Consider the following 25,476-nt stretch of genomic DNA (forward strand, 5'->3'; position numbering starts at 1 on the left):
CTGGAGTGACCCCTCTCCTTCTTGCCCAGGCAGGGAAGGGGAGACCTAGCCACACTGGCTCTGCAGAGTGTCTTCCAGCCCCTTCTGCCCCAAATGGCTAGGGATAACTCCTGGCAGCCCTGTGGTCCAGCAGCAGTTAGCAGAGAGGCAGGCCTGCAGAACTGAGCGATTGCGTAACAAAGCCAGTGGCCCATTCAGTCTGGGAACTTGGCAAGCAGGCCTGCTTGACTTAAGACAAAGAGTTCTACTAGTTTTAGAGATGCTTCTCCCGCTGTGCTGAGGCAGGAAATGTCATTCATAGCCCCGCTTACCACTGAAACCAGCCTTTAGCCTGTCCAACCAGGGAACCGAACCAGAGCCTGCAGGAAGGTGCATAGTCTACTCTGCAGCTTTACGTACCGTGGTGCTTGGACAGGGAGTACAGTGCAGAACTGGGGTGACCAGTTCTGGCCACCTGACCAGGAAATACAGTGCACACTCTGGCCTAATTTGGGTCGCTAAAAAATGAGCTATGCAGGCCTTGATTCCCATCCTGCTGCCCTCTAGGGCTGGAAGGCTAGTTCCTAGCCTCATCCACTAAAGAATATAGTCCCCAGAAGTAAGCCTGACTGGAAACTTGAGTCAACTGTAGAACCTGTCCTAGAGCTTCACTTGGGTGGGGAATCAAGTTGGCAGTCCTTTACAGCTATTCTCAGCCAGGAGCACATGCCTCTCCCCGCTCCTGAGAGCCTGCCTGAACACTGGCCTTGCCCTGAAAGAGACCATAATAGTATGTTCCACCTACCCAGGGTCATTAGCAGAAATCCCACTCAAAAACCCAAACTGAGCTGACTGATGAAGTGTTGTGTCTGCCAGAGAAAACCTATGAAGTCTACAAGATGAGCCCAGGTACTCAGATGCACAGATAACAACGTGAAGAATCAAGCATCATGAAAAATTGGGTCGATATGACAACATCGAAGGAAACCGATAAGGCTCCAATATCTGACTTGGAAGAAATGGAGATCTATAAATTGTCAAAGAAGTTAGAATCATCCTCTGAAGGAAGTTGACTAAAACTGCAAGAAAACAGACCACTTAGGAAAACAGTTGCATGAACAAAATGGGAAGTTTGACAAATAGCAGCCATCAAAAACAAAAAAAACCCAAAAAACCAAACCGAAAAATCCTAGAATTGAAAAGCACAAGAACAAAAGAATTCAGTAGAGGGTTTCAAAAGTAGACTACACAGAAGAAAGAATCCATGACCTGGAGGATAGCACTTTGGAAATTACCCCATTATAGAAGAGTAAAAAGACAAAAAGAAAGAAGAAGAGGGAAGAAAGCCTGTGGTGATTATGGGACACAATGGGAAAAAAATACCTATAATATTCTCATTATAGGTATTAAAGAAGAAGAAAAGGAAGGAAAGAAAGTATATTTAAAGCAATAATGGCTGAAGACTTCGGAACCTGGGGAGAGAAATGGACATCTTGATCCATGAGGCCAGAGGACCCCCAAATACATTGAATCCAAATACAAAATGCTACTTTGCTATCCTGGATTTAAAAAAAAAAAAAAATCCTTGTCCTAGACCACAGAGGAGCTAGAACTGCTTGTGTAACGTGGTAGTTTTGTGCTTTGGTATGCTTCAGTGTTGAAGTAGCAGTGCTAGATAAAATATTAAAGGTAGCATCGCAGTTCAAGTGTGTAAGAGAAACAAATGTTTCTTCTTAGCAGAGTCGCTTACTCTCCCGATAGTTTTGTCCATCTCCTTTGTCCATCTCAAGGGCTGGCATTTGGTTCTGAACGCTGTTGCTAGGTGCTGTGCCTTAATGAGAAGGCCTAAGACAGTGCTTCTGAGTTTTGGAATGGAGAATTGCAAAAGAAAAATTGCCAAGCTATGTGGCTGAGACTGACTCTCTTACTCATTTTCTGAGAAATAATGTAAAATTCACTGGTTTCCTAGGTTAAATTTTAGGTTAAATGTTGACCCCCATCCCATCATTGTTCTTCACCTGTGAGGCAGAATCTTGGGTGTATGAGGGTGCAGGGGTTTCCTCATTCTCCTGACACCCTCTAGGTTCTGTCAACAAGGAGGCATGTGGGTGCTGTTAATTGTCCTTCTGGAATTTGGCTTTTAGTTCATTGATCCTACCTCTCTGGTGTACATATTGTGTCTTGGCTAGAGGGCTGAGATGACACATTTACTACCAGGAGAGACCCCTGACCCTCTTTGGGTGCAAATGCCACTAAACAAATTGAGGAGGAAAAGTCCACTGTTTCCTTCTTATTTCTATGGAACCTGTCAGTCACCTCTTGTAATGGCGGCTCTAGCGGGTTTCATTTACGTTTGTCAGGATATGGTGCTGCTTTTTTTGCATACAGCCACTTGGGCAACACCCTTTGTGGGAGCATGAAAAATGGTACCTGTCAGGGACCGCCCGGTAATTTTTAGCACTGGGTCTGATCAAGGCCGTTGGCCAGCTAGGTCAGGGTGCCCCCAGAGAACTTAAGCTCTTCTGTGAGAAGCGCACTGCACCTGCTGGGCCTTCCCCTCCCGAGTTACTGTGGCTCAGAATCCGCTAAAGCTGCTCTCCAAGTGGCTAGTCTCCTTTTTTGGGTAAAATCTTGTCTTTGGCAGCTTTCTCCCCCAAGCACCCTTCCAAATATGCCCGCTATTCTTGCGTTCTTTGAGGTTGTTTCTCATCTCTGCGTTTGTTTTGATTGTATTAAATCATCTGCTGAATCTAAGCTCTGTGTTGCTAGCCAATTGGCCACTGCGTCAGCCTGGGGATCCCTGAATGGCGATCCAGAAACAAATTGTGCCATCTGATACTCCACAGCAGCTCACCTTGAAGCTTTAGTAGCTGTGTGTAAGCGGCCAACCACACGGGGCTCAGTCCACTGCGAGCCTTTCACAAACCAGTTTCTTACATAGCAAAGGGTGATCACAGTGGCATCACTGTGAACCTTGGTGTGCCCCTTTTTCCACGGGCATGACACTTCCTCACCAGGTGTTCATGGAGTACTTACTAGGAGATAACAGTGGGCCAGGCCTAACAAGGCTACGTAGGTTGGATACAGCTTCTCCCTAGGGAGGCTTCCTCTGGAAGAGAGAGTGGAGCACTAAGACGGATCGCTGGTCACGCTCCATTTGAGGGGATTTGCTTAATCCTCATCTACACTTGAGAGATTTAATATTTTTGCCATTTTTGCAGAGGAGGAAACAGGCTCAAAATAACTAACGAGCTTGCCAGAGCTCCTGATCATGACAAAGTTAAGATGGAACAGTGTGTTATTGATCTCCAAACTCTGGGGAGTTCAATAAAATCTAAGTTAGTAATTAAAAATGGAAGTGAAAATATAGCATGATATTATATACAGACTATATACTGATTTTACTTATTATAATTAATGTATTACATATATATGTACATATAGGTTTTGGAACCTAAGAAAAGAAAAATCAAATGTGATGATAGCTCTAGCTTTTGACCTTGTCGGTGACTTGGGGGCTTTTTTCTTTGGGTTTTTCTGAATTGATACATCTCTCTCTTTTTTTAAAGATCTATTTATTTGAGACCGAGAATGAGTGTGGCAGGGGCAAGGGCAAAGCAGACTCCCCACTGAGCTGGGAGCCTGACTCAGGGTTTGATCCCAGGGCCTTGAGATCCTGACGTGAGCCGAGGTCAGACACTTAACCGACTGAGCCACCTAGGCACCCCTGCATTTATATATCTTAAATGAACATGTTTAACTTCTATAATTAAAAACAGACAACAAAAGTTAACTACTGAAGTTGGTGTCTTAAGAAACCTGCCCAACTGTGTTGATTGCAACATTTTGAAACTTATTTTTATCACAGATCCTTTTTAGTATCTTAAAAAACATCCACTAACAATGCTCAGAGCTTGGCTGCAGGCTCTTACATACTCTTCACCCATCCAGAAGTTCAGCCTGATCCTTAACCGTGTTTAGCTTTGCTCTGCAATAAAAAGAGAAAATATTTCTCTTTTCTGTGTGTTCATGGCTTCCCCGCTTCGCATACCCCTTACCAACTTCCCCCTGGAATAGTGGGAGACCAGAGGTATTTATTCCCCAAGGGAGAAGCCATGCATGGCAGAGTGTGTGTGTGTGAGACAGAGACGGAGGGTGCTTTCGGCAGTCAGAAGATGAGGAAGTAAGCAAAGAAGGGTCTCTTCCCTTGCAAAGGGTCCTTCATACTGTGGCACACACTGAACATGCTTTTGGGAGACTTCTCTTAGCACAACTGAAGCACAGGTGTTCCAGTAATTCACAAGGTTGGGGAGGTAGTCAGTGCCCTTGTGTGTTTATTTTCCTGTGCGTATTCATAATGAAGTTTTTCCCCACCTTTGCATACAGTATAATCTGGTCTGTTGTTTCTTATACATTTAAACAAGCATTTCAAACAGTTTGACTATTCTTTTTTTTTTTTTTTTTTTTAAATTATCTCAACTCATTTCAACTTGTCAAGTTGTCTTATATAACAGAGTTACCTGGGTTGGGGAAAACTAAGCTCATCTGACTCTTTCAGAAGTAATTGTATGTCTTACATGTTATCTTTGTTTTCTTTTCAGAGATTTATGGAGAATAACAGCATAATTGCTTGCTATAATGAACTGATTCAAATAGAACATGGGGAAGTTCGCTCACAGTTCAAATTACGGTATGTAACAAAGTAAGAAGGAACACGAGGGCAACAGTGGTGTGCGGAAGGAAGCTTTCACCACGAGGCTGCTGTTCACAGGTTCCTGGCGAAATCCCAGGGATTTTGAAACTGCAAAATAGGTGATGGTAGCTGGTAAATGGCAGATTCTACACGGGGAGCCCTTTGCTTAAATGAAATGAATGAGAAAGCATTTCTTGTTTGGACAATATTTTCCACTATTTACAACAGTTTTAAAATTAGACTCAAGGAAAAGTACTATGTAATTTTCATATACTTAAATTGGGATTAAGAGTAGCCTTTGAGGATTACTTTCTATTTAGTACTTTAACATTTATAAATGCCTGTATGGGTTGTGAGGAATAGGGGCAAACCAATGGGTATAATTATTAGGCTATCCATAATAATTGTTATGTAACCACGATGGCCATTTCATGGGGTCTGTTTGTGACTTCAGTATACAAGGAAATATGTTCAAGAGGTCTGTTTGTGACTTCAGTATACAAGGAAATATGTTCAAGAAATCTTAAGTCTCTTTACAGGCATATAGTGCTTTAAAAACAGGCTTTTCATGATGCTCACTCCTGAGGTGGGCTCATGTAGGCGTTTAGCTGCTGATAGGATATTCTGCTTCTGGGACATCTTGGGATATGAGGGCCCCAGCTCATGGCTGGTTTTGCACAAGCTCTGCATTCATCCACATTCTCAGACCCTGATCTCTTCAACCTACCCCCTTGAGTAGAGAGAAGGGCAGAGAGAAGGCTCTTGCCAACCTGTATCCCGGGGTGGGGGAAAGTGGCAGCGAGGGGCTCTGCAGTCCTATAGCTCCTCCAGGCTGGCGGATGTCAGAAAGTCCTCGGCATGGCTTATCCCTCTGGCCAACCCAGAGGTCATGATAGTTTCAGGCTCAGTGAAAAATAAGATTATACCTCAGTGTAATGATGAGACTTCCCTTGATTACTTAATTTGTGTTCAAAGAGGACAAAACCATTTATAAACTTAATTTCTTTCTGACATCCTTGGAAGTAAAATGGATTGACAGAAACCCACAAAGGCAGGTTTTTTTTGTGGTTTTACCCTGATTAGAGAAGTAACTGCTTGGTGGACAGAGAACTTTAAGAAACTGGGTTTTCAGGCAGTTAAGTATCTGCCTTCTGCTGAGATCATGATCTCGGGGTGCTGGGATCAAGCTCTGCTTTGGGCTACCTGCTTGGTGGGGAGTCTGCTTCTCTTTTGCCATCTGCCCCCACTTCCCTTGCTCGTGCTCTCTCTTACTCTCTCAAATAAAATCTTAACAACAACAACAACAACAACAACAAAAAATCAGTATGGAGATAAGCAATCACTTTCTTAGGTGGGAAAGTATTTTTTTAAAAAATCAAATTAGTGGAAATTTGGGTATTTTAACCATCTATAGTGAGGAATATTGCTAAGGATTTTTAAATATAAAAGTTAAGCTTAAAGCCCTTGGTTTCTTTGTATCCTTGTTCTCAGCTTCAGGGAGCTTCATAAAATTGAGAAAACTCATTGCCTTTTCTTCAAGCAATTTCTGATGCTTATTGTGCATTGTTTTTATTCCTTGGGGTCTCTACTATTTTTCACTGAGGATAGAAAGACTGCTTTTAGAGGTTTTCAAAATAGATAGAATAAGAGGGGTTTCATTTTGTTTTAATTTTTCAGCTGTGTATATCTATAACAGAAATGAACAGCTGTCCCCCTACTGCTCTGGTAGTTAATTCCCTCGTTGGATTTTAAGTAACTGCATTTTGAGTTCTCTTGAGCACCATTCCATGTGATGGCTTGGGTAGGAAGTCTGAAGGTACCTTGTTCACAGCAGGGCAAAGGCAGGGTCTGGTAATTTGAAACAAACCTTCTCAGCCAACACCAGGGTTAAAGGGCTTCATGTCACTGCGCTCATGAGATTTGCTTCGAGCCAGGGCACTGAACGCTTTGGAAGGTCTCCTCAGATTCAGAACTTGGCCAGGTCCTAAGTACATAGTGCTAAGTAGATCCTGTAACTTCTCAGGCCTCCCGGACTGGAGCTGGCTGGAGGGGTTGGCCCCATTGTGCAGGTCATAATGAAAAGGTTCAGGTTAGTACTAGAAATCAGTGTGAAGTTGGTTAGTGGACTTGACCCCAGCCGGCCATGGTGCCAGGAGGCTGGGTTTGCCCCATGTGCGGATCCCTTTCCACAGCAGCTTAAGTTTGGCTCGTCAAGGGCCTCTCTCCCCAGTCACGAGCCGCCAGCATGACAGCAGCCCCTGTGGTGGGGAAAGGAAAGCCAGAGTCCTTCACAGAAGGCCAGAGAAGGACCAAGTGGTCAGTTTCTTCCCTTACGCTTCGCATGGTTCTGCCTCGAGCATCTCTAACTTCCTGCCCTCTTTTGGAGAAGGGTATGTGTGCCCGTTTGACTTTTCCTGCATACCCTATATCTGGGCCCTGTAGTCAGGGTGTGATGACCCATTCTGTGACCTCCCCAGCTCCTTCGAGAACCTCGAAAGAACCTACCTGCCTCTCAGAGTCAGGGAGGCCGCTCTGTCACTTGCTGCCATTGGGGAAAATGAGGCTCTTTATTACACAATGCCAGAATAATTATAGTCTAATTATATAATAGTTTTCTTTGCAATTCCTCCCCCAGCTGCAGCTAAATACATGACATTACTAGCATTCTGCAAGGACAGGCTGTACTGCACGGAAGATATCAATGTTGAAGGTAGAAACTTTTGTCCGGGTCTTGGTTTGTGGTAATGAAATTTCACCAAGACAAAAGAAGGATCATGTGATACTTAATTTTGAAATTCCGTGATAAGAATAACTTCTGAAGAGAAGAAATAAATCCTGTGTCTGCATGCTTGATGAATTACTGTATTAAACAGGACAAGTCATGGGGACTGGGGAAAGACAGGGTAAATGATGACCACTTACTTCTATCAATGTTTCTATGTCTTTATGATGAAAAGAGCTGTTATCCAAAATGCAGATAAGATTTAGCTCCTTAGTGGGAATTTAAACTGATTGGTTGATACTAACACGGTATGAGCTATTATATTTTATTGGTCTGATATTTGTTAGCCAGGACTTGGACTCAAATCGTCAGGTTTAGTTTACTCCCGATCTTCAGACCGTAGCAGTCCTCCATTTCAGCAAGAACCTAAGTGTCTGAGGGACAGAACTTTATATTCCATGGAATGCTACACTTCTCAGTATCCATAGATGTTTCCAGAGTGCGGTATCCTGGCATAGACCCTGGTGACCGGCCCTGTGCTCCAGGAATAGAGTCCAGCTGTGAAGCCTTCAAGTCACTGGTCCCTGAGGCTTCACTGCCCAGGGTTGGTGCTGACCAGGAACAAGTCTGTGAGCCCCTGGCCATTGCTGCTTCCCTCTTCCTGCCCCTCCTGGACTCTGCTGGCCTGTGGATTGCGGTTCAGGTTTAAGTTTCCCTGAAGCCAGTACCGCAGGCCTACCTTGTTGCAGGCAGCCTTGGCTGGTATATGTGTGTGTTGAGTAGATGCTAGAGTATCCTTGACAGGGTGGTACAGGAGATAACACAACCTGACCATCCCAGCCCCAGCAGACAGAGGAAAACACTGAGAGCCGGAGAGACTCTGGACATGATCACTGCTACCCAGGATGTCAGTGGCAGTGTTGGGGGGCTGGGGTGTGGTCCAGGCACCCTGCTATTTGGTCTGAGAACCCCCGCACCCCATCATACCGTGCTGTTCTTTGTAGATGTCACACCAGGGCCCCTGTGATACTTGCTGTGTGCATCAGGACCTTCAGGGGCCCTTACGAAGGTGAGGGGTCCTGGTTCCATGGCCTGCCCTCCATGGGTTCCCACGTCGAGTTTACCCTCCCTTTGAGCTGTTTCCAGTTTTCCAACTTCTTAACCTGAAAGATAGAAAACTCAATCTGAGGCACAATTACATGGTTCCCGAGAACAGAAAATGAGTACCGCTAAGGATCTTCTGCATGAAGACTATCAATAATTAATAAAACAATTAAATTCCCAAACTCTAGGAATATGATTTAAATTGATTACCTCACTTTGCTGCAGGTTTATTTAAATAGAACCATCAACCAAATTGGTTTTAAAGCCTGGGTCTGAACAGTGCCATCCAGCCTGTCCCTGGGAGAAAACAGCCTACTGGCTCCACTCACGTTCTCCCTCGACCATTGGTACGAATTTGCCTTGTTCCACTGGGTGTTACACCAAGCGTTTTATGCTTTGTGGATCATCACACAATGAATATTTCATAGATAAATTTAGGCAGTGGGAGCCGAGGTCTTCCATACAAGCAGCTCTTGAATTGACAAAAACAGCAACAGGCTGAGGTACCCGTTTAAAGGTTTAGGTGAGACGGACAGGCACGTTCAGAAAATGGGCAGGAGAGGAATTTGTAGCTTGATAAAGTAAGTTATAGCTCAGTTATCCAGCTCTCAAATGGAAAGGTTAGTCCACACATGGTGTGCTCTTCCACACGGGACTCCTGGAGGATGGGATACCCTCTCTTGTGCTGTCGGGCTGGGTTCTGGACCCACATGCCTGGGAAATACTACTGATGAGACTAGCTCTTGCTTGTCTCTTCATGAAAGGCAATGTAGTCAGGACTTCGGTAATGATTTGAAAATCTTCTTTTATTCTTTTTTTTCCTCTGTTAAATGATCTCATTTACAAATGCAGCAAGGGTATTAAGACAGTCCATGGTCCAAATTAGACTGGCGCCATTGAAATAAGGAAACGTACTGCATCCGTCAAGAATCTCTGAGGAGTTTGGCATATCTTCTCTGCTCACCCCATCGTGGTTACTTACTTAGCTGCCCACACCGGTCCCTTCATCTCTGCAGCTACGGGAACCGTACTCTTCAATGGAATAAAATCTTTTACTCACCATCCAGATTACCTTGCTAATATTGAATATGGTTTTCAGTTAGATATTTCAGGGATACTCATGAGAGAAGATAGGTTATGATTCATTTTTCTTCTCAGCACTAGCCTTTGAAAGGGTTAGAGAGTTAAGGACATACTGTTCTGGGAGCTTATAAATAATACTAAGGATTATATGCTGAATTCTTTTTTTTTAAGATTTTATTTATTGATTTGAGAGAGGAATGGGGAGAGGCAGAGTGAGAGGGACAAGCAGACTCCCCACTGAGCAGGGATCCTGATGTGGGGTTCAATCCCAGGACCTGGAGACCACAACATGAGCCAAAGGCAGACGCTTTACCATCTGAGCCACCCAGGCGCCCCATGCTGAATTCTTATATTATTCAAAGCACTTTTGAGAAATGCCTCACATAAACTGTTTTGATTTTTTACTGCAACCTATAAAATGGGTGTTATTCTCATTTTATAGATGAGGAAGCTGGGGGCCAGCAAGGATACAAAAGTCCCATAACTGGTAAAATACAGAATCAGACTTGACTCCGTTTTTTCTGCCCTGTCCCTTGTCAATAGTTTAAAACGATGGCTAAGGTAGCTGCCTCTATGAGTGGAAAAAATTACTAACCTCTTAAGAGTCTGTTTTATAAGGAGCAAAATCAATGAAGTAAATCTGCCTTTTTTTTTTTTTTTTTTTTGTAATGAGTAAGAAAGCCCTCCCTGGGAATCTTTAAATAGCCAGTACAAATAACAAAGCTGTAGTAACTAGCTACATACTTTCTGTGTTAGGTAGTAAATAACTTGCTGTATTTGGTTGCACTAGGTTAGAAGGTACTTAAAATTCTAACCAAGAAACTGAGAAGTTGAAATGATTTCGAATATTCTCCTTGGACAAGAAAGGTCACCAAGGCAAGTGCCTACCTGGAAGGCTGTACGAGAGGAGTAACCAAGCCAGTGGAATTCTGCCAGATCTGCCTTCCATCATGCCAGGGGCTGTGGCTGAAGGCAAAGTACCATATAAAGGCTTGTTTATTAGAGATGATGAAAGTAAGGAGGAAAAAAATGTCTCTGTGTCTGTTGCAGAAGGGCAGACAGAATACCTGAGATTCAATTTGGACTTAATTGAGTTCTCCTCATTGCTGGGGTCTTGACTTCTCCCTGGCCACACTAGCAATGACACAGAAGAGCGCTGACATAGACTCAGGAGACTTAGAAGAGGGTCTCCTGCAGCTGAGTTCTCTCGTGTCAATGTTAAGGTTTCATTTGGCATATAGGTAGTTCATTCCATAATCCATGAAGAGTTGGCTGGATTACAGTCCTTGGTGTCCTAGTCACAGAAATGGATGCTATTGTTTATTCAAATTAACTAGTTGAGTTTGAAAGGCTAGGGCATTTATTTTCCTTCCAAAAGGGCATGGTTTTAATGAATTGTGGGCAACTGTTTACTTTGATAAATTAACAGATAAATGCAAATGGTTTTATGGCTGCACTAATGTCAGTCTTCTGCAATTTCAGGGCCTGTAATTCAGTGTTTACAGCCTTAGACCACTGTCATGAAGCCATAGAAATTACAAGTGATGACCATGTGATTCAGGTACGGAGACACTTTTTACTTGGAGATGTGAAAACAGAACCTCTCAAGTTTGAGCCATCCTTTTTCCAGGGACCTTGCCATAAGTCTTACATTTTTATATATTATCTTTGGAGACAAGAACATCAAAGTATATGAAGAAAACTGATGGGCTTAGTTTAAGAACTAGATATCCAACAAGAATAAACAACGAGTTAGATTAGAACCTGTGAGTTCTTTGACCAAGACAGGTGAAATTCTTTGACCATTTGTAAAGACAGCATTTACATGACACAGAAGTCAGAATTAGTAAATGATGAATGCCTGTGGGGATGAAATATTTCAACAGTCCTCATTTATTTGCCTACAGTTGGTTTCATAATTATAGAGCTATCTTGTATGGTCAAGTTACCTTCTGAAGGAAATGGGTATAGTACACAAACTTTTTTTGAAGTAAAGTCCTCTTGTTCTGTTTGTTGGGAGGTAAGACCTTTACACTTCAACAGTATTCTGAAATGTAGACTTGACCATCGGTAGTACCAGCCTGCCTGCGGTTGGCTCGCACAATGGCACTGAGTTTACACTTGGTACACTCGGGGTCATCAGTAGAAACCAGACATGGTGCCCCACGACAGAGCCCCCACTGCACACAGACAAACCCTGCTCTCAGGCCCAACCATCGGCAGGCTACCCTGCCTAGGCCCCCTCATAAACAGGTCCATACCATTACCTCCTTTCCCTTCACTGACTCTGTGAAAGAGTGCTCCATAATACAGATGGGGAAACTGAGGCCAGCAAGGTCAAGGAATTTACTCAAGAAAAGCCCCAGTAGTAAATATTGGAACCGAAATATGTAGCCATGTCTTTCTGACTGCAGAGCCTTCCTTCCTGGCTCCTGGTCTGACTCTGTCTATAGAAGTTTTCTGGCTATTTGGTGAAGTGAGTCTGGAAGCTTCCTCGTGTTGCTTTCTGTCACTGCCTGCCTGCACACACACAGGTCTGCACCCTGCACCACAGAGGAAAACAGACATGTTTGCTACTGACCAAGTACACATCTCCCATTCCCCTCACTTACATCCAGACCAGAACGCTCAATTCCAGTCATGGAACATGTTTGCTTTGTACCTGCCTCTGATGGTGGGCAGCCAGGTTGTGATCTCTGTAACAAGCAGAAGGGGCTCCCTGCTTTCCCTGCCTTCCCTGTTGATAGTCTGATGATTCCTTGAACAGGGAACAGAGTCCATTCTTTATAGTGAGCATTCTAAGTGGTTCTAAACCTTTGATCTCTGGGGTGGGGAGGGGGGATGCTGTGGTGCTATCATCCCCTCCCCCCACTTTACCATGAACAGGAAGGAAAGGACTACCCCTTTAAAATCTGCTGGTGATCTGCATATAAAACTCAAAAGCAAGGAGAAAGAAGTTGAATAGAGGATGTTACGTTTAAGGGGGAAGTGAAATGACATCTGTGTTACGGATTTCAAGAGGATTCCTCATGGCCAGGATATCTCACATATGTTCTTGCTTCATACCGGGGCCCTTCTTGAGGCATGGCCGCCAAAGAGTGTGTACCTCCGTGTGACTATGTTTCAGAGACTAGGGGGTAGTACCTTCAGGAACAATATTTACCTAATCATCCCTTCATCTCAACTATTCATGACATTTACAGGAAGCTTGCCATATGCCAGGCACAGTACTCAGCACTTTAGACATTCTTATTTAATTCTTAAGGCCATTTTATGAACCAGGCACTACTGTTGCAGCCATTTTACGGAGAAGGAAACTGAGAGCCAGAGAAGACAGGTAACTTGCCCACAGTCATGGAGCTGGTAATTGGTAGAGCTGGGATTTGAACTTGAGCCTGTTGACTGCAGAGTCCACGTCCTAGAGTACTGGCTGCATTCCAAGGTTACAGTAACCCTAGCACGAGCAAAAGTCCATGACTTCTACCCATATTTTCAACTTAAGAGTGAAGGTAGACAGATTAAACACACAGGAAAATGTATGAGAATTTAGCCAACAAGGAAAACGGTACTTACGTCACGTATTTACTAAACAGTCCTGAGTCTCCAGGGATAAATCCAAAGTAGCCTTGCCCTCGAAGAATTTTGTGTCTAATCGGGGAGAGAGATAATAAACAAAAATTAGGACTGAGCGTGAGAAGTCACTGGCAGCCTACAAATGAGAGACTGGGAGCCTGTAGGAGTGGTACCAGCTCGGACTAGGCAGGGGGTCAAGGATGGCTTGCTAGAGGAGGGGAGGAACAGAGCAGACTTGGCAGGGCATGGAGATGGGCAAGGGTATTGTAAGTAGAGAGAGCATGTGGACTGAGGCCGGGAGGTGAGAGGCCGTGTGGCCCAGCCCCAGAAAGGTGGTGCCCACCACAGGTAGGTGATGGGAAGTCAGTGAAGACAATGTCACCACCCCTCCTCTTCTGTCACTCCTACAAGGCTACCTGCTAAGGCTCCAGAGCAGCCTCGAACCCCTCCAGATCCTGGATTTCATGGTGTCAGTAGAAGCTTTGTTCTCAAGGGACTAGCTCCCCAAGAGACCCCAAATCACCCGGGTTCTTACTGCGGTCCTTGTAATGGAGCGCAGGAGTGACCGATAACGGTTTGCAAGAATGTGTCTGAACCAGCAGATGGATGTGCTTGTTGCCCAAAGAAATTCATGACTTAGAAGCCATATGGTCCCATTTTTCCCCATGTTCTTTGTCTCATTCCCCTCATTCAGCTTCTCATCCAGGAATTATTCTTTCAGAAGAAATGGGAGGCTGGAGATGGGAGCTGGGAGTCAGGCAAGGAAATAGCTCTGAATTCCAGGGCCCCGGGCAGAATTGTGGAAAGAAACCTGTTAGTCGGCTGGCCTCAAAATGTGCTAAGGGCGTCTCTTCTCATACCATGTGTGCCCAGCGCTGAAAGGGCTGCTTTCTGCCCTAACTACTTAATTACATGTATTGTTCACATGAGCTGGGAGGTGGCCCCAAGCCATCTCCTCGGTTAGTAGATAGTGGCAGTCGGAAAGGAGGCCACAGGAGATCAAATCTCAGCCTTGCAGAGAGGTGGCTAACATAAACTCACCACCTGTTGAACTAATTAATTTTTATTCTAGCTCCTTTTTTTTTTTTTTTTTTTTTTTTTTTTTTTTTTTTTGGCAGTTGAAGACGAGTAAGGCCCCCGAGAGGCTGCTGTCCTCAATGAGGGCTTCTGGCTCTTCTCTGCTATGGGATGTCTTCCAGTGTCCCAGAGGGAACCAAGATGCCGGTGTGCTCAGTGAGCACATTGCCGCTCAGGAGTGAGGCAGCCACTCTGGGCACCGTAGTGGCAAGGGGTGGACCAGTTGACACCTACCTAAGAGAGTGCTTATCCTGGAACTTCCTGTTTGATTGTCCAATGTGTTCCTCTGTGTGCCGGCAAGTGCTCCTGGGGGCACGCAGTGTACCCACACTCACCTCTAACCACCTCCTATTCACAGTACGTCAACCCAGCCTTTGAAAGAATGATGGGCTACCACAAAGGCGAGCTGCTGGGCAAGGAGCTCGCCGAGCTGCCCAAGAGTGATAAAAACCGGGCGGACCTTCTTGATACCATCAACACATGCATCAAGAAAGGCAAGGTCAGTGAAAGAGATCTGCAAACTCCTCCCCGATGCTTTTTTTTTTTTTTTTCCCCAATGAGCTCTATGTCCTGTCATTGCCATGTCATTAAGATGAGCTCTTCTCCTAAGATGATACTTCAGTGAAAGATCTCTTATGTTTGCAAAATGAGTCAATTGTTGGATTAATTTTGGATCCCAAACAAATGTGGTCCTTAATGGTGCTGTAGAATCTGATGAGTTTGCATCAGGAGAGTTTATCCTTGGGGTGAAGATAGCCAACCCGTCATTGCTGTAGGATCATTCCTGTCTCTGAGCCGGGCTCCCGCAGACAGCTGTCCTGTTAGTGTGTCCAGGGCAGTGAGTGCCATAGGCACCTTTCCTCAGGCTCCCCCCTCCAGAGGAGGAGTGTGTCTCCTGCCACCGGAGCTCCCTGGGCATTGTCTTTTAAGAATTCAGAACGTTTGCTCATACGATTTCTCTCATCCTGCTTTCTCCAATGTAAGTAGTTAGATAAGCACTGTATTCGTTTAACGAGGGACCACTTTTTAGGAAAAAAAAAAAAGTTTGGGTTTATATGACATCAATTTTTTTTTTAAAGATTTTATTTATTTAATTGACAGAGATCACAAGTAGGCAGAGAGGCAGGCAGAGAGAGAGAGGAGGAAGCAGGCTCCCTGCTGAGCAGAGAGCCCGATGCGGGGCTCGATCCCAGGACTCTGGGATCACGACCTGAGCCGAAGGCAGAGGCTTTAACCCACTGAGCCACCCAGGCGCCCCAACATCGATTTTTTTTTAACCATAGGGGCAGTGAGCCTGACTACTGGCAGAGAAGTCTTGGGTAGGATGCCCCGTAGGAGAGTAGGAAGAGGACAGGTTTCGAGGAGAATTAAGAGACGAGAATTTACAACCGAGTTCTCCACTTCCTAACATGGGCAAATTAGTCACACCCTCTGAGCCTCGGCTTACCTACCTCTAAGGTTGATAATACCAATCTCAGAGGTTGCTGTGAATATTTTAAGGAAGACCCTGTAAGAATCCCTTGACCTGGGGCTGCTACACCCAGAGGTCTGAGAGTGGCAACTCAGCCCACTCTTCAACTGTCCTTGGACCCTGGAAGGCCAGCCTGGAGGTGGACACGTTGGTCTTTAGGGTTTTCGTGCATAGTGACCATGAGTCTTAGGTAGTAAGCATTACAGTGGGTATAATGATGGAGTGTTTAGTGGAATGGTACTGCTTAACTTGACGAGACCCTCTGTAGAAGCAGCCATAAGCTTCGACGGAAGGATTTTAAAAGCTCTCTTTGTCTATGTAGGAGTGGCAGGGGGTTTACTATGCAAGACGGAAATCCGGGGACAGCATCCAACAGCACGTGAAGATCACTCCAGTGATTGGCCAAGGAGGGTGAGAGCGAACTTGTTGATCTCTTTTAGTTGAAGGGCTCATGTATGCATTGGGTTTTACATATTGAAATGCCACTGTAAGCATTAGACCCCCAAACATGGTAGGTTGGGGCTGTGCATAGGATATACTGTGGACAATTCCATGTGGCTGGCAACAGCCCTCAGACGTGGCTTTCTCTCCCCATCTCTCCTGCCGATGGGCTTTACAAGGCATCTCCCCAGCTCCCCACCTTCACCTGCTCATCTGTGGTTCCACCATCCCCACTACCCTCTAAAGGAGCTGTGTTTAGACTTCCCCTGTCATAGCAACAGCAAAACAACAGGGCTCACTGGCCTCAGCCCTGCCCCTGGGAGTCAGCCTTCTCTCCTTGAGGCAGTGGCTCTGTAGTGCTTCTTTCTGGGCTGGCTTTGGGCTTGTTCCACACGGCAGAAAGAGCCCTGGAGGTCATGTTTATGTGGAGAAAGATGTGTTTGACCAGAAGCTGAGGTGATCTGATTTCATTTAATCTCAGATTATCAGAGAAGACTGTTTAAGAAGGTAAATATGTAATTTCTCTTCCTTCTCCCAGTTAAACTTTGTGAGAGGGTTTACAAAGCCAAACAGGATCCCCAAAGAGTAGATCACTGAGGAGCCTTTATAAGCTGGCTAGAAGGTCAACAGTAGCTTCATAGCACAATTTACGAGGGACACCTGTTGTCCTGTGATGTTTTGAAAGAAGAGGTATGAGTTGTCTGCCTAGTAACCGGGAGTGGAAGGTCCTGCCTGTGACTCTTAGCACTGAGTTACTTCCAAATTGTCGGGTGGTTAGAAATCAAAATATTCTGTATAGTGAGCAAAGTGCCTGGAAGTCTTTTCCTCTCCAATTTTACTTGTTGGGTAAATTTTGAAATTGTTACCCCTCGGTTCAGAGACCACTGTCTGTGTTTCCTGCCATTTAGCTTCCCTCTGGGTGTTGGGGCCCTGGCAGGCCTGACAAGGGTTATGAGCACAGAGTGAGTCCTCCTGGGTCCCCTTGGCATGGCCATTTCCACCAGCAGAGGCCATGATGGCTGTCACGTTGGTATTATCACCATCCTTAGACCATCTTCTCAGAACACTTGAGCTAAGATGGACTCCGTGTGTGTGACCAGCGTTCTTGGGTAACCAAGGCAGAGGAGACACTATTGCTTGGTAATTTCTGTCAGAATGAATTTTTCTGATCTTTCTGATTTTACAGGTAAGAGAGAAGCTCTTTTGTCTAGATGTAGTGTTATTTTTCCCCACTTGTAGGCAGTGTACGGTCAGAGGAAATTCTTATTAAATGTATGTAAATTTCACCCTTTCCAGTTCAGTGAAGCTCATTATAGAATAACCGGTATTTTCTACACTCTCTTCAGGTTCTTCTAGAGAAAGTTGAATCAAAGGAAGAGAGACAGAGAGGAGACTCTTTCCTATTCCTATAAAGTCTCACATAACCTTCTGGAATTACTGGTTCCACTGTCAGTAGAAGAATCTACCTTGAACTGACTTTTGTGCCGGGCTGAGGCAGCTGTAGTCTCTTTCTGGTCTCCCTTGTGGTCATGAGCAAGACTGTAGGCTGTTTTGGCATTCTGTCCATAACCTTGAATTAAGACGAGTTTTCTCTGCCTGAAAAATGCCCTCATTGTGATGACCACGCTGTGAAAGAATATGGAATATTAACGTAAAAACAGTGGCCATGTAGTTTGGTCACTGTCCAAATGAGTCTTTTGCTTTTTATATCAGCTGTAAAATTATTAGTGTCAGTGGAATTAAAACCAATTTTGTCTGGAGTAGGCTTTTATCGTATCACGGAAGATGCCTAGGAGACAAGCTTCAGGAGTCTTTAGCAAGATGAAATACCCATTAGGAAAGTGCTTCTGAGCCAACTGTGACTAATAGGGAAGCCCAGTTTCCGAAGGCATGTGCGGGCTCTGTAGAAAGAGTGGGTTTTCCATAGACTATGTTTTGTTCAAAATTTAAATCTGCCTTTAAATGGACCCTGGGGTTTTGCTTTAAGAAACTCTGTTGATGTTTTCATTTGCTGATTTGTTGAATCATCTCCTATCTGAATCACTAATAACTGATCATTTATGTTATTAGGAAAATTAGGCATTTTGTCTCCCTCAAGAAACTGTGTTGTACCACTGACAATAATAAGCAGGTATGGTATTCAGTTTCCTTCCTTTGCTTTGTCAGCTTGACCACGCATTACTTTCCCACCACTGTTCTCTGCTTGTCTTTCCGTTTAGGAGGTTTATGGCAAAATTAGGCTCCTTTAACAAATAGTTAAGAAAAAAATCTCCTGCAAGCTTCTGCTGCTTTATTAATAATGCACATCAGTTGTGATTTAGCTTGTGACCCTACCACTAAAGACTAATATACTTTATGAGAGCATAAAATTCTTCTTCCAAATAAAAACTGTTCTATTTTTTCTATCTTAATTTCTTAAACAAATGACAAACATATATGTATTTGAGCATTTCCCTCCTACAAATTCCTATCAAAAACAGTCATTCCAAGTTAGTAAAAATTAGTACTATGAGCACTATTTCGTTTTACCATTACATCATGTAGAATAATACATTAGAATCTTGTTTTCGGGAGTAATGGAATTTTAATAAATTGCTATTAAAGTGAAGAGTTTTAAAAGAGTTTTATCGTAGAGAGCAATTTTGATATTGGTAGATCTTTTAATTATACTTTTAATACTGGATTATGCATATTTTCATTCATGCTTTAAAATTTACTGGTTAAAAAGTACTGAAGAAGCGTAATTACCAGTGATCTATGCTTGAAAACATGAAATATGGCCTTGGGGGTATATGGAGATTCTAAAAGAAGAAATAATATCTTGAAAGGATATAGAGGTCTTTGGGGGCATAATACATTTTAGGGGAGCATGTCGGGGAGTTGGATAGCATAGGATCCGACGGTAGACGCTGGCCAGGCAAGGAGAGGACCTGCTGGGTGATAGGGCCAGTGGATGCCTGGGCTCACCCCGCCTTGAGTAGGCAGCTTCTGGAGGGGAGGCGGGTCTGGGCGCCACAAGCCTGTGCATGACTTTCAGCTGCTGAATTGGCCCATGGAAAGTACCCATGCCTCACACTTTTCATAAAAAAATAATTCGATACTTGTGTCAAATTGAAGTGATCATTGCAAAATGATCATTAAAGTCAGTCAAATTAACATGAATCACCAGACATAATTACAAAATTTTTTCTTGGGACAAGATCTTCTTTTGAGACCTATTCTCTTAGCAACTTTCAAATTTACATTGCAGCGTTAACTACAGTCACTGTACTATACATTATACCCCCATGACTTATTTTATAAGTGGAAGTTTGTACTTTTGACCCTCTTCATGCATTTCACCCTCCTGCCCCCACCCTGCCTCTGTTCTTTGTATCTTTTTATATTTGGTTTTTCATTTTGGGTTTTGCTTCTACGTATAAGTGATACCATATAGTATCTGTGTTTTTCTTCATCTATCTTATTTTACTTAGCATACTGACCTCAAGGTCCATCCATGTTGTCAGAAATAGCAAGATTTCCTTCCTTCTGATGGCTGAATAATGCTCCTTTGTATACCTTTTCCATATTTTTCTGTCCATTCATCCATCAGTGGACACTTAGGTGGTTTCTGGGTCTTGGCTGTTGTAAACTGTGGTGCCATGAACCTAGGAATGCATATATCTTCTCAAGTTAGTGTTTTCCTTTCCTTTGGATAAATGTCCAGGAGTAAATTTCTAAAACATATGGTAGTTCCATTTTAAATCTGAGGAACCTCCACAGTATTGTGCCCATAGACATTCCCACCAACAGTGCCTGAGGGTTCCCTTTTCTCTACATCTTAGCCATACTTGTCATTTCATATCTTTTTGACACTATTGTAACAGAGGTAAGTGGATACCTCATGGTGTTCCCGATTTGCGTTGTCCTGATGACTAGTGGTGTAGAGCATTTTTGCATGTACCTGTTTGCCATCTTTAAGTCTTCTTTGAAAAAATGTCTATTCAGGTCTTCTGCCAACTTTTAAGTCAGATTTTTTGTTTTGTTTTGTTATTGGGTTGTATGAGTTCTTTATATATTTTGGATATTAACCCCCTTACCTAATATGATTTGCAAGTATTTTCTCCCTTTTGGTAAATTGCCTTTTTATTTTGTTGATAGTCTCCTTTGCTGTGCAGAAGCTTTTTTAGTTTGATGGTAGTCTCAACTATTTATTTTTGTTGCATTTGCTTTTGGTGTCATACCTGAAAATTCATAGCCAAGACAGATGTCAAGGATCTTAGTCCCTGTGTTGTCTTCTAGGCATTTATTGTTTCAGATATTATATATGTTCAAGTATTTCATCCATTTTGAATTGATTTTTCTGTGTGGTCTAAGATAATGGCCCAGTTTCATTCTTTTGCATATGGCTGTTAAGTTTTCCCAGTACCATTTATTGAACAGACTATCCCTTCCCCATTATATCTTGTTGGCTTGTCATAAATTGACCATATAAATATGGGTTTATTTCTGGGCTTTTTTTTTTTTTTTTTTTTATTTTTTTTTTATTTTTTTTTTTTTTAATTTTATTTTTTTAAACATATAATATCTTTTTATCCCCAGGGGTACAGGTCTGTGAATCGCCAGGTTTACACACTTCACAGCACTCACCATAGCACATACCCTCCCCAAAGTCCATAATTATTTCTGGGCTTTCTATTCTGTTCCATTGATCTATGTGTCTCTTTTTATGCCAGCACCATACAGTTGGGATTCCTATAGCTTTGTGATGTAGTTTGAAATCAGGGAGCTTGATACCTCCAGCTTTGTTGTTCTTTCTCAAGATTGATCTGACTAGTCACAATATTCTAGAACAGCGAAGGGAATTGTGCTTTAAGATTTAGTCCAACATAAAATGCCTCTTTCAACATGGAGAATTTCATCGAGAATCAGGAAGCTTTCACTTAGTATCATCGTCACATAGAAAGGCAAGTCCTTGGGGACCTCTGGGAAAGGAAGGGACTTGACTTCCATAGAAAAATAAATTCTCCCGGCAGCAAAGTTGACACATTGCAGGAGGAAGGATGAGGTCTATGTGAGAGGTGACATGGGTGGAGGGAGAGGTGTAGGACATCCTGGTGGGTCTTCAGAGACAAACTACTGAACCCAAGCAATGCAAGTCAGCCTGTCACGGGAGGTGAAGCTGCCGTGCAGGGCGCAGCTCATTCACACTCACGCTCATTCATGCAGATGCCAGAAATAAGCGAAGTACAGTTCACGCCCGAAGTACGGCCTTCTGTTATCAACCTAGGCTCATTCCTCCTCCTTCCTCTCTTTATCGGTCAGTCAGACCCCCCCAGTCTCCTCGTCACCAGTCTCTCTACAACCACATATCCCCCAGTTCTACCCATCCTTTGCTGTCCATCCCAAGGAATGTCAAGTGCCCTTCCCCTCCTCAAGCCCCCAAGTTCCTTCTTTGCTGAGTATCACCCCCACTGTTACCATGGCCATTTGTGTGCCTAACTGCCCTCTCGTCTCCAGAGCGGTAACCAGCCTGTGCTTGTCTCTGTGAGCCTGTCCTGCCTGGGGCATAGTAGGTCCTGCAGCTGTGGGTTAGCTTAAATGGGATGGAAGGTCAAGGTTCTGGCTTCCTGCCACCTTCCAACCCCTCCTGCTTCCCAGAGAAAGGAAGCCGTCCCTTAGTACAGGACCTAGGGTTGCAGCATCACGGGGCCGTGTCTTTTCTGATGCCCTAAATAGAAATGACTTTACTGCCGTGAATTAGCTGCTGTTCTGAGAAGAGTAGAAACACAGAGCTATGATACCCTGAGCCATTGACGTCACCTAATGGTGCTGCACAGGCCTGGAGAGACACTAGATTTTCCAATAACAAAGAATTTTTATGTCTCTGGCTAGCCGCAGTGTTTTTCCTCCTCATCTAAGGAGGCTGAAGTGAATGGTGATGGCTCTGTGATGGGAAGGGCTCCCCAGAGGATGGGAGCAGCCTGTCTGAAGGCGGGCCTGGCTGCACTGCTTTCTGGGGTTTAGCCTTGACGTCAAGATCCGCCCATGGGTTTGCATTTTAACAAGGAATGAAATTGTAAGCCAGGGTGCTGTCTTCTGGTAGTGCTTGTCATCAGCAAAAATCCTTTTTCCTGTGTGAGCCCTGTAGCTTTTTGCCAAGGGGCTAGAAGAGCTCAGGGAGGTTTGTTGGCTGTAAACACTGTACTGTCTTCCATCCCCACACACTTGCTCCCCAAATGCCAGGGACGGTCTCTGCCCAGAAGCCGTGGGGGTCACAGACAGATCAATAGGATACATTTTTAGAGCATGGCGCAGGGGAGGTGAGAGCCGAGAGCAGGAGAAGCATGGAACACAGGACCAAAGGAGACTGGCTAGAATTTTTTTTAGTTGTCCTCTAGTACGGGGGGCAGCAAACTACACCCTCCAGGCTGAGTGTGGTCAGGTTTGTATGTAAAGCTTTATTGGAATACAGCCACACTCTTTGTTATGTTCCGGTCGCTTTCATATTACAACAGCAGACAAGTTACTGCAGACGCTGTGTGGCCCACAGAGCCTAAGATGTTTACTCTCTGGCCCTTCACACAAAAAGTTTGCCAGCCCCTTTTCCAGAGGATGATTTTCTTTTTGGACTACCCACCCAGCTAGGCCCAAGACAGTCTGACTGGGATCCCAGAAGTGGCCCCTCCACGAACACACACACGTCTTAGACTCTTGGCTTCGTGCCACCCCTGCACCCTGGGGCAGAGCCTGTCTCAATCCCTTCAAATCAGGAAGACACGAGGACCTGTTCCCTTAAAGTTTTTGCCTTTTTGTATAGTCTAAATCCAAATGCATGACTCAAAGTGGAATTCCAGGGACCTGCTATCATGGTCCAGGAGTCAAGCTGGTATAGGGAAAGGAGACTTCTAGATCCTGATTTCACACTAGCCTCTTCTGAGCTGGCCTGGTCCAAGCAGAGGGGCCTCCCCACTGGAGTCCTTACAGTGCCTACTATTAGTGCCTCCCCCATTCTTGCATTTTCCTCCAAGCCTCGGCCATGGGAATATGGAGAGCACAGCACTCCCAAAAGCCAGCACGCCCATGGCAGGCATGGAGCTCTGGGAGAGAGGACGGGAAGCCAGTGGGCAAGAGGGTGGGGTGCAGCTGGCTGTGTGTGTCCTTGGAGTTGGGTCACCTGGGCCCTCTTCTTGTGGATGGACGACTCCCAGGCCACGGAGAAGCCCCAGAGTGGTGCAGCGGTGGCCTGTACTGTAAGAGGAGGTTGTTCATTTTTGTGAAGTCAGGGAGCACAGACACCCCATGAGCAGCTCCAGAAAATATTCCCTGTTGCACTGCGGTAGAGCAAGGGAGGGCCCGTGACCAGGCTCAGCAGAGGCCTGCTGCTTTCTGGCAAATCAAGGTTCCAACGCAAAGGCTGAGTGAGGACAGAGCGAGAGCAACCTGACCTGCATTTTGCTCAGCACTTTCCAGACCCGGGATGGGTTTGGGGGCAGGGATGTGGGGGTGGGGAGACCTACTTGATTTTGAAATTCCACTGACAAGCTCTGCATCCTCATTTTGGGGAAGAAAAGGTGTTTCAGCAATGAGAAACCGGGAAGGACCTGATGTCTGAATGAAGAATAGCTGTTGAACTCGAATAAGTTTGGCTTTAGCGGAAAACTTGTTTCTTTCATTGCAGACTGATGGGAGCATTGTCAGAGCCTAACATCAGTCTGGGGCATGGATGTTTGGGGTGGCTCTTGCTTTATTTTTTTTTTAAAGATTGATTTATGAGAGAGAGGGTGGTGGTGAGGGAGAGAGAAAGCAGACCCCGACCCCAACTGATTGAGCCACTCAGGCGCCCCCCCGGGGGGGGGCACTGTTTTAAAAGCACATTCACCTTTGCTACCTGTTTGAGAATAGTAGGATCAGAAATGGGAGCTAAATTGTCCAAGTTGGCTGGGATGGAAACTTGCTTTGAGATCAATTTTGGGGGAGTTCATTCATACTTTGTTTTATAGTCTTCCATTTAATCTTGAAATTGTAAAGATTAGGAAAAAGTAGAACTTTACTACAGTAATAATGTACATGACTAAGCCTGTCAGAAGTGCCTAAAACAAGATACAAAGGGTGTAGGAGAGGCAGGGAGTAGGAAGGGAGAAAGAACAGGTTTTCGGGTTTGTGAGGCTTCGTGTGCAGAAGGAGGGCCTGGGCCCCGAGGAAGGCAAACACAGTGGGAAATTTAAAGGAATCAGATTAGGCTCAACTTTGGAAAGAATGATTAGAACGGACAAGGCCCCTTTGTAGTTTGTGGGTAGTGAGTTCATCCCTGAGGGAGGTATTCAAATAAATTAAGCACTTGGGAGGAAAAGCTGTCTGGGGAGGTAACTCACCGGCCAGAGGTTAGACTACATCAGTGGTTCTCCAAGCGTGGTTCCCTGGGCCAGCAGCAGCCCTGGAAATTTGTCAGAACTGCAAAGGAAGACCTCCAGAACCCATCACTCCAAGGGTAGGGCCTGGGCAATCTGTTTTAGCAAGCCCTCCACGTGATGCTGACTCATTTTGAAGTTGAAGAGCTACTGGACAGGATAGTGGCTGCCAGGCTCTGATACTATGGACTCAGATCACTGGTTCATGGATAGAGTCTGTTCTGGTTAAATCTAGTCAGAAAAGATTTTTTTCCCTTCTGGCCATCCAGCCCTCCCCTCCTGAGTACGGGGACCCTCATCCTCACTGCTCAGGACATTGTATTGCAAAGGACCCCCAGCCCTGCTCCAGCCATGCCCAGTCTGTGCCCTACACCTGAGTGTCCAGTCATGAAATGTGGCTCGTTAGAGACGTGCTCCAGGTAGAGACTGCATGCTCCATCTTAGTATGTACAAGAATGTAAATTATCACATTAAAAGTATCAGTCTTGTATTGATGACATGTGACAATATCTTTTAGGTATGTAGTGTACCTAAAATAGTATTAAAATTAATTTTGCCCGTTTTTATTTTTTAGTACAACTACTAGAAAATGTACAGTTCCACACGTGGTTTGCATTTGTGGCTTATGCAGTATTTTTGTGGGACAGCTGGCCTAGTCGTTCCTTGTCCTGTCAGATCTTACCCTAAATCCCGCTTCCCTTTGACAGGGGCCAGGGCCAATGAAGAGTGTGTATAGTCTAGTTTGTGCCTGTGAGCCAGCAACAGACAGCCTCCCATGAGATGAAACTGTGATCCATTCTCCAGGCCCCTAAGGATAGTGATCCCTATTATGGGAGGATGATCTGATGGGCACGTAAGCAGACCTTTAGGGAGCATTTTTGTTTGGGGAGTTGTGGGGCACCTTTCATTAGTTCTCAAACTGTGGAAGAAAGTCAGCTTTCAC

The 25,476-nt window shown here is 44.6% G+C and overlaps 1 protein-coding gene across 6 annotated transcripts in view; it reads left to right on the forward strand.

Moving 5' to 3' along the window:
* The window catches only part of LOC111148266 (phosphodiesterase 8B), a 238,791-nt gene that overhangs the window by 132,197 nt on the left and 81,118 nt on the right, over positions 1–25,476 (forward strand). For 4 of the 6 annotated variants that reach the window (XM_022504725.1, XM_022504729.1, XM_022504726.1 and 1 more), the window contains 5 exons: positions 4,581–4,669; positions 11,064–11,142; positions 14,590–14,730; positions 16,025–16,113; positions 18,214–18,274. In XM_022504725.1, coding sequence (XP_022360433.1) covers positions 4,581–4,669; positions 11,064–11,142; positions 14,590–14,730; positions 16,025–16,113; positions 18,214–18,274 — 459 coding nt within the window. The remainder of the gene's footprint in view (positions 1–4,580; positions 4,670–11,063; positions 11,143–14,589; positions 14,731–16,024; positions 16,114–18,213; positions 18,275–25,476) is intronic. The other 2 variants (XM_022504728.1, XM_022504731.1) reach the window with 2 other exon arrangements.

Source organism: Enhydra lutris, unplaced genomic scaffold, assembly GCF_002288905.1.
Source record: "Enhydra lutris kenyoni isolate GAN:26980312 unplaced genomic scaffold, ASM228890v2 scaffoldscaffold19, whole genome shotgun sequence".
Taxonomy (NCBI): domain Eukaryota; kingdom Metazoa; phylum Chordata; class Mammalia; order Carnivora; family Mustelidae; genus Enhydra; species Enhydra lutris.